The 11,019-nt window shown below is 55.7% G+C and overlaps 1 protein-coding gene across 2 annotated transcripts; it reads left to right on the plus strand.

The window, feature by feature from the left end:
* Positions 1–4,608: 4,608 nt before the first annotated feature.
* On the plus strand, positions 4,609–10,374 carry LOC125134637 (PDZK1-interacting protein 1). Of its 2 annotated transcripts, XM_047794182.1 has the most exons (5): positions 4,609–4,703; positions 4,924–5,099; positions 7,802–7,910; positions 9,449–9,544; positions 10,018–10,374. In XM_047794182.1, exons 2-5 carry the CDS (start codon positions 5,033–5,035, stop codon positions 10,088–10,090), a joined length of 345 nt encoding a protein of 114 aa, XP_047650138.1. In that variant the 5' UTR covers positions 4,609–4,703; positions 4,924–5,032; the 3' UTR covers positions 10,091–10,374. The 2 variants fall into 2 exon arrangements, with proteins under 2 accessions (XP_047650138.1, XP_047650137.1); XM_047794181.1 differs by lacking the exon at positions 4,609–4,703 and having other exon boundaries at positions 4,732–5,099.
* The last annotated feature ends 645 nt before the right edge of the window (positions 10,375–11,019 follow it).

Consider the following 11,019-nt stretch of genomic DNA (forward strand, 5'->3'; position numbering starts at 1 on the left):
ACCAGAGCCACAGCAATGCCAGATCTTGGCCGTGTCTGCAACCTACACCACAGCTCTTGGCAATGCCGGATCCTCAACCCACTGAGCAAAGCCAGAGATCAAACCTTCAACCTCATGGTCACTAGTCGGATTCGTTTCTGTTGCACCACAATGGGAAGTCCTCAGAGTAATGTTTTTAAATGCATATAAAATGGGTGGCATTGTAAAGGAGACCAACTACCTTGAAACACATTTGTGAAAGTATTAAAAATACAAGTTTACAATATACAGACTATTGGACTTTATGACAAGATCAATTTAGTCCCCATGACCATCTGCCTCCATAGTGATAAGCAGAAATGTGCATCCTGAATGGTTGCATCTGCAGCAGTCATCTGATGACAGGAAAATGTCACAGGGGGACTATGGTTTGTGGCCTTCACTCCTGATAGAAGGAAATGGTGAATTTCTGTTAGCAGTTATTGAAACACAGACATAATGTTTTCCCCATGCAAGTTCAGGAACCCAGGTTCTGCCCACAGGCCCTCGTGAAGGGAGAACTAAGTGAGGGGGACCCTGGGAATCAAGGGCAGAGTCAAAGAGGATGGAGACTCGCCACAGTCCTAACAGCCCACTTCCTCAGAACCTGATTAAAACACGAAAATCTAGGACCTCCATGGTGGCTCAGTGGGTTAAGCATCTGGCATTGTCACTGCTGTGGCACAGGTTTGATCACCGGCCTGGGGACTTCTGAATGCCATGAGCATGGCCAAAATAAATAAATGAATAAAATTTTTAAAAATCACATCAAATCTACCCTAGTCTGTTAATAGAGTCACAGAATCACAGGCTTCCAGCATTGGAAGAGCCAGAAGCCCTTCTGCAGATGCCCCTGCTGGGTAATGTGGTTCACGGCCTCTGCTTGTGCAGTCCTATGGATGGGAACTCACACTCATCCCTGGGCTGGCAGCTCTACCTTCTCTGAACTGCTGTGACCATGTCCCCTCTCACACAGAGACAAACAGGTCCACACTCTGCGCCCACAGCTAGAGGACAGAAAAAGAGAAAGCCTCAACTAGAGCTAAAAGACTTTACTCATCCAGCAATCTTTCTCTGAGCTTCCACTCCCTGCCATGCCAGGGGTAGGCACTGGATATGCTGTGACTCACCTGCATAAAGCTTTTGCTGGGTGTGTGCTTGATATTGGCGTTTGGGGGGGGAGTGAATGGACACAAAGCCCTCTCTCCAGGGAGAAGACAGACACCAAGTGAGTAAAGACACACATCAGCATGTCATTGCAATTTGTGATAATGGCTGTGAAGAGAGGAGCTGGGGTGGGAAGGGGGTACTCACAGAAAGAGTGACTTTAGATGGGGTTTGAGAGCAAAGGAAGCCCTTTGGAGAAAGTGACATATAAGACAAGACTTGGATGGCTGGTTAGTGTGCCAGGCAAACAGAGGGAGACAGAAGGAAAAGCAAGTGTGGAGAAAGCATGGCTATTAGGAAGTGACAAAGGCACTGGGGCAGGAGGAACCTAGAGAGGAGGGTGAGAGTGGGTGGTGAGGTTTTTAATCCCATGCTAAGAAGTTGGTATCGTATCTGACGAGTCACTAGAAGCCCTAAAGAAGTTTAAGCAGGATCCGTTTGGATGAAGTAAACCAAGTGTCTAGGAGCTCTCAGGCTTGCAGCAAAGACATTAGCGAGATGAAGTATGAGAATGGGTTAAAGAGAGCTTTTGCTTCTGTGCTCTAAGCACTCTTCTTGAATGTGTCTCCCTGCCTTTACCCAGGCTGAGCTCTCCACCCGCTGCCTTCCCCAAGCTGTCTCTCTGCTGGGTCCAACAATTCAGCTAACCTTTTCCTGGCATCATCTCCTCCAGGATGCCATCCTTAACGATTGAGCTGACAGTGCTACCCTACAGCCCAGCTCTGCTGTTTGCAGCATCACTGGATGTTTACTTGTCAGTGTCCACCCTCCCTTCCTCCAAACCACCCCAGGAAGGGGCCAGAAGTTGGGGGCCGGACAGAGAGGAAGTTGAAGATCCTTCAGCTGCAAACTGGCCCCTTCTCTAGTCTGGAATCGGAGCAGAACGCCACCCCCTGCTGGCAGCAACTGGAATGGCAGGCTGGATGGGGGTTGGGGGAAAAAGGGATTCCCCAGGAGCAGTGGGGCCCACTTTGGCTTTTCTGAAGGGTAATCCCACAAAATCTAGCTGGATGGAGCACCTAAGGGGGGCCTGATGACACAGTGTGGCAGAGCTGGGCTGGGAACAGGAAGGAGGAACTGAGCGTTGATGGAACAGTGGCTCAGAGATGAGGACATGGGATCCAGCCCTGAGGGCCTGCAGAGACCTGAGTCTATATCCTGGGCCCAAGCCAGACCAGCAGTAGGACCAACTTGTTACCATGATTGTGTCCATTCAGCTGGGGAGAAGACTCCCCTCATCTGGATGAGGACCCCTGGAGAGCAGGGATCAGCCTCAAAGCCAAGTGTACACCCACAACCCCCTCTTCCAGAACAACCTGTTTTGCTATAAAGCTTGGGACTTTGACCTGGGGAGGGGTGTTTTCCTCCTGTTGGTCACCTCGTGTCCTTCCTGCTTATCCCCCTCCCCCACAGCCCCCAGAGCATTGTCCAGGGAGTCCTTGTCCGTCCCCAGGCTTCTGTAGGGAAGGAGTGGGGATGCCTGGATGAGAGAGACAGGAACTGGGATTTGGGACTGCTGGGAGAGGCTGGCCTGCTCTTGGGGGGGACTGGCCGGGGAGGGGGGTGTTCAGAGTGATTTCCCTGACCATCTCTTCTTGAATCTCGCCTTCCTCAGTTTCCGGAACTCCCATTCCTGGGGTTTCTATCTCCTACGTCATCCTGACTCCTTTTGGAAAGATGCTATGTACGGGGTCTGTGTCCTGGTCCCTCACTGCTTCCCTCCTTTCCTCAGCTCCCCTCCTACCCAACCCTGGGGAGACCAGGTGCTCTCATGCCTCAGCTACCAACACCATGCCACAGGCAGCTCCCAGATCCCACCTCACTGCTCCAGACCCAGAGATCCCACTGCCTTCTGGATATTTCCCCCCTGGAGAGTCCACAGCACAATACATCTGAGCCCACAGCTCATTGTAACCTCCCTAGCTCCTGAAACTTGCTCCATCCCCTTCCGAGGTGCCACCATCCACCAGTTGTCCAAGCCAGAAACCTGGGAGTGACCCTCAGCGCCTCCCTGTCCCTCACTCCCCACTAGCTAATATTCTAGTAATCATGTCCACGGGCTCCTCCTAAAGTGCTCTCATATCTATTCCCTCTGCCCTACCCTGCTGCAACCCACATCCCTGGCCGTGGGGCTGCCTCCCATGACCTCCCTTCCTCTGATCTTTGCCAACCCCTTTCGTTTTTCACTCTGAGTCCAGAGAGGTGTTTTCTCAAATGTAAATCTGACCCTGTGACTCCCCGTTTAAAAGAAGACATCACTAGTTGTTAAATTCAACCCCATTCCTTGCATTCTAATCAGTGATTCCCTGGCTGTTCATTAACCCACATGGTACCTACTCCAGCCAAACCTTGTCTCAGAACACTCTGAAGACACCGAGTAGGGGTGGGGAGGGAGAGCAGGACAGAAACATCCTGCAGCCACCACTCACCTCCAATCTGAAGCCCCCTGGACCCTGAGACCCCTTTTTTGCTTGGATGTGTGTGTCCATGGCAGAGGGCATACATACACACACACACACACACAGGAAGCAGAGATATGAGGCATGATGCCTAGGTGCTGCCACTGGCAATAGAAAGGGCTTCCCAAGGGTCCTGTGAGCAGCAGTCTGGTGGCTTCTTGGGCAGAGAGGCTGTGGATGGGCTTCAGCTCATGTACTGGCTTCTGGGGATCTTCCATCTCTGAGACCTTGCCCCGGTCTGCTGGCTTCTTCCTTCTTGGAGCCAGATTCTTAGCATCCCTGGTTTCCAGTATTCCTGGGGGGCAGGGATGGGAGGGGAGTGGGGAGACCCAGCATGACCCTTGGCCCCAGGGCCTCAGCAGGTACTTGAGTCATTCTCAGTTCCTAGGCCAGAGAGCCTGATGGGCTCCCTGGGATCTCAGGGGTTGAGGGCCCCAGACTAGACCTTCTACCCAGCAGTGTCCTCCCTTTGTCCTCCAGAATAGGGCTGTGTCCACCCACTTCTCTCCCTCTGATAGTGCAGAGGGATCAGAAGGTGTGTGCAGAGGCCTCTGGCCAAGCCTGGATCCTGTCCCCACTTCCAGGGAGCAGGTCTGTGGCCAAGAGGAGGAGCTGACTGGGCCAGGTCAGCTGGGCCAGTGGGAAAGGCTGGGAACTAGTAACCCCCGTCCCCAACCCCCAGGCCCTCTGTCATGAGCCCCATGGGAGAGCGTGGATTTAGAGAGCTACTGAACTGGGCCCAGCATGCAGGGACAGAGCCAGGGCTGTGTCCTGGGATGGGGCCCTGGGGTCTGGCTTGGCCCAGGGCAAACAGTGTGGGAGAAGAGGAAAGAGGACAGGCTCTGGGGGAGGGGACAGCCTTGACCTTTCCCTAGCCTCTGCGGTTTTCCCCATGCTTCCTGAGTCAGCCAGCAAGTTTCTTAATCCCTCTGTCAGCCTTCCAGTGGCCCCGCCCACTTGGCTCTTTCAAGGCAGGAGCAAGAATTCTTTCCCAGGGCCCATCCCTCCTGCCAGGAAAGGGGAGCTGCCCCACGACTCCTGGAGGCTTGGGGCTTGGAGGTAAGGCCGGACTCTCCCTTCAGTTCCCCGCTTCTCAGACCCACAGTCTCTGGAAGATGACTTCAAACCAGCCCCCTGGGGGGACTGGGTGCCCCTGGTGGACCAGTGGACCAATCAGGAGGCCAGGACTGGCAGCTCATTACCATGGGAGGGAGGGGAGGCTCCTCCACTCCCCCCTCCTTCCTCCCTCGCCTCTTCCTTACCAGCTCCTCTCCTCCAGGGTCACACTGAGCCCAGGCTACTTTCAGCAGACACCAACAGACCCCACAGCAGCTCCAGGAGCCCAGGTTCCAGTGGCCAGAGAGAAGACCCAGGAGCTGCCTGCAGCCATGTCAGCTCTCAGCCTGGTCATTCTGGGCCTGCTTATGGCAGTGCCACCTGCCAGCTGTCAGCAAGGTAGCACAGGACGGGGCCAGCCTGGGTGGTGCCGTGAGGAGAGGGCTGGGCTGGGTGCTGGGAACCCCTGGGGGTAGACGGGATGTCTTCCAGCCCTTCTTATCACCTTGACACCTATGTTTGGAGGGGAGCAGGGACTGGGCCAGCCAGGGGAATCTCCAAAAGTGGACACCTCTTAGCCAGGCTTCTGTGTGTGGCTTGTTTCCCACTAGTGAGAAATGGGAGCAAGAGTTCCTATTGTGGCTCAGTGGTAACAAACCCAACTAGTATCCATGAGGACATGGATTAGATTCCTGACCTCGCTTAGTGGATTAAGGATCCAGCATTGCTGTGAGCTTTGATGTAGGCTGCAGACGTGGCTCGGATCTGGCACTGCCGTGGCTGCATACAGCAGCTATAGCTCCGATTCAGCCCCTAGCCTGGGAACCTCCATATGCCACACCTGTGGCCCTTAAAAAAAGAGAGAGAGAGAGAAAGAGAGAAATGGGGGCCACAGAGGAAATGCTGGGCTAGGGTTGAGGAGGGGAGTTGAGACCCAAGCTTCAGGAGCAGGAATTGCCCTGCAGATGGCTGGGTCCTGAGGACAGAGGGTGGGGGGCTATAAGGAGAGGAGGTTGGGCCTGAGCTGTCCCTCAACCACAGGCTTGTTTCAGGGGTCAGCGGTGCTGTCAGGGCTCATGGCTTCAACCTAACCCCTCCTCATTTCAGCTTCCTCCCTAGAAGACAGTGGAGCCCTCTCCATGGGTGTGAGCTCTCTGTCCAGGTCTGCCTCTGTCCTGCTGTGTAGCCTTGAGCAATTCACTGCCCCTCTCTGAGACTCAGTTTGCTCATCCATAAAATGAGGACAATAAACCTGTCCCATGTACCTCCAGGTAGCTGCTAAGCAGGGGTGGGAAGAGACTTTGCATCAGTGAAGCACCACAACCTCTATCTGGTGTCTGACGTGCACTGTGAGGCTGCATTTGCAGCCAGAGTCTGGGGACCTGGCAAGTGGGATTTGGGTCCAGCAGGGCTTGGCAGAGGTGTTTCCAGAACACCTCTCCTTTGCAGATGCCCTGAGCTCTCATGTGTGTCTGCTTACTTTGTCTCTCAGGTCTTGGAAGGCCTTTTGGGAACCGGAAATCAGAGGGGTTGAGGAACTAGTGTGGGTCACACAGCAAAGCTTGTGTACATATGTTCCCCCCAAAAGCCACCCAGAAGGAGGAGCAGGGCACTGTGGTGCTTGGTGTATCTGGAAGGAATTGGCTGCACGGTCTGGAAGAAGCAGAGAGGGGGTCTCCCAGGCTTGAGCCCTGACCCTCAATCCTTGAGTAACCACTGACCTGAGGAAGCAATGGGTCTGAACCACTGTTTTATGGAGAAACAATGCGTCCAAAATACAGCTTTTCAGAAAGTATGGGATGTACAATAACCACACTGTGTATCTGCTGTCACTCAAAGAGATAAGCCACGGGACAGAGTTCCCAGAGCCCCCTCCTTCCCTAAACCTGTCAGGTTCAGAGAGAGAGCTCAGAAAAGAGACAGTGCCTTGCTGCAGCAGCAGAGCCTTCAGGTAGACTTGAGGAAGGTCTTTTGAGGGGGACTGAGGCATAATGAGATTTCTGATGCCCGGCATGGGCCCCTCGAGCTACAGGGAGGCACTAGGGATGCAGGGGTTTGGGCCTGGAGGCAGGGCCTTTCAGAAGTCTCCCGTTGGCCTCTGTCCCCTCCTGGGACATCTACCTGCTACTGTGTGTTTCTCCTCGAAGGGCCCAGCTCCCCCGGGCTCCTACAAGCACAGTGATGTCCAGGGAGAGCAAAGCCCTTTGGAGATGCCAGTGGCGAAGGGCAGAGGCGTCTAGGAAAGCTTGAGGGTTAGAAGTGGTGTCAGGGATCAAGGGGCAAAAGGTGGAGCGTGTGCGTGGATGGGGCCTTGACTTGGTCTATGGCCTAGTCCCTCGGGCCCCCAGCCCAAAGAGGCTCAGGTTTTGAAGCTCCCTCCCTGATCTTCCAGACCTGGTGTCTGTCTTGCCTTTGCACAGATGCTCTGTCCCACCCCTCTCTCTGAGTACACCTGGCACCCCAGGCTGAGCAGCCCTGCCTACCCAACCTGGGAGAAACCTCAGCTACACAACAGGATCTTCTATGTGCCAGGCCAGTCCTATTCATTCCAGTAGCTGGGGAGGAAGGCAGTCACCCTCAGAGTCAGGGCCTAGGCCAGCTGTCTGGGGGCTGCCCTTTGGTCCGTGGGGCCTAGGCATTCCATGGGGGGCCCTGCATGTGACCCACAGTGGAGGAGGTGGGGTAGGTGTGGGAGGGGGCACTCTGCCTGGACCTCAGACTTGGCTCTCTGACCTTGTTCCCACCTTGACTCCTTTCAGATCCTTAACCCACTGAGCGAGGCCAGGGATCAAACCCGAAGCCTCATGGATACTAGTTGGGTTTGTTACCCCTTAAATAACGACAGGAACTCCATCCTTCTTCAAATCTCGTTTCCTCCACCATCCCTTTCTTAAGCCGAGGGGGTGGTGGTGGGTTTCAGATGGGTCCTTGTTCCCCAGTATGCCCCCTCTGGTCCAGGCAGCAGGCTGGTGGCCTCTTACACAGGCCCCAGCCCCACACGAGTGGGAATGTGAGAACCCCTGCCCTGTTCTGCACTGGCGGCCAGTCTCCACTGTGCCCAGCCTGCTGCAGCACACACACCCCTAGCACCCTCTTTCTAGGCCTGGGGAACCTGCAGCCCTGGATGCAGGGCCTTATTGCCGTGGCTGTGTTCCTGGTCCTCGTCGCAATTGCTTTTGCTATCAACCACTTCTGGTGCCAGGAAGAGCGGTGAGTCCTGCCTGGGACCCTGGGGGGCTGGGCCAGCGCAGGCAGGCTGGGCCCGGGACCATGGCCACTACACTTGGACCATCGAGAAGGAAAGCCCAGACTGCTCGCTGTGTGGAAGGGACACTGAGACCCAGACCAGAGCTGAGGCTCGCTGCTACCCAGGCCTGTGAGCACATGCCCTGGGAGCTTTGGGGAGACATCACCCCTTCTTAGAGTCTCAGTGACCCTATCTGCATAGTTGGCACAGCAGCCCATCTGTGATGGAGGCTGTGAAAATCCCTTGACAGGAAGGTTTTGCCCTTCTTTGGAGTTAGCTGCTGTGTCACACATGGCAGGGGTGTACAGAAGGGCAATGAGACACACACAACTCTTGTGCTGACAGGCTCTCAGACACTGCTGCTGAGGAAAGTCAGCAGGTTCCTGAGTTCTGGGCAGGGCACAGATTAGAGGGGGATGAGCTGAAATCCAGCTCACTCTGCCCTTGCCGAACCTGGGGCAAGGCTCCATCTACCTCCAGCTCCCATTCAGGTGGCCTGGTGCCTGCGTGCCAGCAGCAGCCCTGCCCGACCCACTGAGGGAACACAACAGCTCACAGGTGCAAAGAGGGGTGAAGGAGGCCCAAGAGAGCTGTGGAGGTCAGCAGGGCTCAGGCCAAGCAGACCCTGGTGCACCAGAGTCCCAAACCCTGGGCTTTATCCTTAGGGCCACAGGAGTCAGGGCAGGTTCCTAAGCCAGTCTCGGGTTGAGAGGCAGCCTGAGCAGAATTGCTGGCTGCCCCATGGCAGATGCTTTGGGCTGGGCCACACTGCAGGCCAGGAGAGGGATGAGGAGGCTGGACTGTGAAGACAGCAGAGAGGATGGCGAGCGGGGCCAGGGCTAAGAGCTGTCTAAGAGGGGGTGGGGCCACAGAGGACAGGAGGGAGGAAGGACAGGGAGCAGGGAGAGTGTCAAGGCTTCTGATGGGACCCTCCCACTGAGACACAGAACCCAAGAGGCAGAACTGGGCCAACTGGGAACAAAAGTCTGAGGTGCCTGTTGGATGTAAAGAAAGACGAGCATTGGTTAGGGTCCCTGTGACCCTCATGAGAGCTGTGCCTGGGGAGGTCGGGGCAGAGGCCACACTGCAGTGGGTTTAAACTTGAGTAAGAGGTGAGGAGATTTTTGTCAGGAATATTTTCTTTTCTCTACTGGTCCCTGTTCTGCCTTCAGTGGCGATACTTACCACCTGAGGAAAACCCTGTGGAACTCCTGGGCAGGCATTGAGTCTTGTTCTGGGGCTGAGCTGAGGTCAGAGGGAAATAGCACAGGGAGTCTGGGAGGCAGCGGATACAAGGCCTGGGGTACATCTTTAATAAATCTTGTCCCATTGTGGAGCAAGGGGAAGCGTGGGGAGCCAGAAAAGGCTGCTGAAAGACTGTGCTGGAGAGGAGGCTTCTGCCCTAGAGCCCATAGAACAGGGCCCAACTGGACGAGAGGCAGGAGGGGGCACAGAAGGGGGAGGGGACCCAGAGAGCCCTACTGATGATCTCTGTCCCCAGGGAGCCCATGAACATGGTCATGACCACTGGAAACAAAGCAGATGGGATCCTGATTGGAACTGAGGGCAAGTACTCCTCGATGGCCGCCAGCTTCAGGTGAGGTACTGGCATAGAGCTGACCACCTGTGCTCCAGGGGCCCCTAGGGACCTCAGGACCAGGAGCTTTTGAGGGGGAGGGGGTGGGAAGGATGGGGACTCATGTGGAGCAGGACTCGGTGAAGAGGAGGGGCTTGGTATGATGGGGATGGTGAGTGACCAGGGAAGGTGATTCTGAAAGGATAAGTGGGGGGACTCAGTGTGGGAGGATGATCTCTAGGGGGAACTCAGTGGAGAGGTAGGCTCAGTGGGTGGACTGCTCAGTGGGAGCCCGATGGGGGCGGGGATTGGTGGAGGAGGGAGATGGGGTTCAAGGAGGTGGCGCTGAGAGGCCTTGGGTCTCTGGCTGTGGTCAGGGGAACCCCCTTCTGGGGCACAAACTTTTATTCTGGATGCTGCCCTCACAAGTGCAAGATGAGGCAGGGAGGTGGGATGGGACAGAAGGTGTGATGACCCATGTCATCCTCTTTCAGGTCCAATGAGCATGAGAATGCCTATGAGAACACCTCGGAGGAGGAGGGCAGGGTTCACAGCACCCCGATGTGACCCCTGCTTGCCTGTGATGGATGGCCTGCGCCACCCAGCCCCCTCCTTCTCTATACCAGAATTGCAGTAAGGAGCCAAATCCTCCAACCCCCACATCTGCCTTGTCCTAGCCAAGGTCGGAGCTCAGACTGTGACCAGGCTGGGGCTCAGCTGTGGCCCTGGGGTCCTGGGGGTTGGTCTCCTACCCAATTCAACTCAGAAGACCCTCCATCCTGACTCACATCTCCTGCTCCCTGACCCTGGCAACAGCCCCTATTTCTGTGAAATAAAGACAAGCCACAGTTGGGGTGATTGTGGAGGAATTCCCGGAAGGCACCCTCTGTCCCCTGTTCCAGTGGAGACCCTCCTGCAAGCCCGTCCATTGACCTGCCCTTCACAACGGCCGTTCTGGGCTCCTCTTCCCTCAGTTCCAACACCCCCAGCCCCTGCCTCTGTGGTTGATGGGTTCACTCAGCTCTGTCTTCCTCCTGGAACCCCTCTGGGCTGGGCTTTGGGCAGAGGAGGCACTAGGAGAGAGTCTGGAGCTAGGACTCAGGAAGCCCATATTTGAGTCTGGGGTCCCTGGTCAATTAGATGTGTGACTTTGGAGAGTCACTGTCCCCTCTGTGAAGGACTTGGCCTGCCTCACCACAAAGCTTGAGCAGAATCGTCTGCACCAAAGCCACTGAAGTCCCGTCCTGGGTGGGGATGGAGCCAGGGACCCGGGTCCCAGAGGGAATGAAGCAGGAGGGAGAGGACAGAGGAGGCATGACTTAGCCAGCCTGGCTGACCCTGGAGGGCCCTCACTTCTATGTCTGTCATTCCTATGGCAACAGCCTCTACCTCTGTCTGGGGTGACAGCCTGAGGTGGGATCACCCAGGAGCACCCCCAGATCCAGAAGAGAGGGACTGGAAGGTAGGAGGTAGCCCATCTTGTCCCAAAGACCCCC

The sequence above is a fragment of the Phacochoerus africanus genome, chromosome 8 (genome assembly GCF_016906955.1).
Source record: "Phacochoerus africanus isolate WHEZ1 chromosome 8, ROS_Pafr_v1, whole genome shotgun sequence".
In the NCBI taxonomy this organism is placed as follows: Eukaryota; Metazoa; Chordata; class Mammalia; order Artiodactyla; family Suidae; genus Phacochoerus; species Phacochoerus africanus.

Bases quoted from the DNA above. Each gene is read 5' to 3' on its own strand.
- LOC125134637 (XM_047794181.1), top strand. From the start codon at position 4,760: ATGACTTCAAACCAGCCCCCTGGGGGGACTGGGTGCCCCTGGTGGACC. The intron at 7,911-9,448 runs GTGAGTCCTGCC...CTCTGTCCCCAG, and splicing joins TTCTGGTGCCAGGAAGAGCG to GGAGCCCATGAACATGGTCA. The intron at 9,545-10,017 runs GTGAGGTACTGG...ATCCTCTTTCAG, and splicing joins TCGATGGCCGCCAGCTTCAG to GTCCAATGAGCATGAGAATG.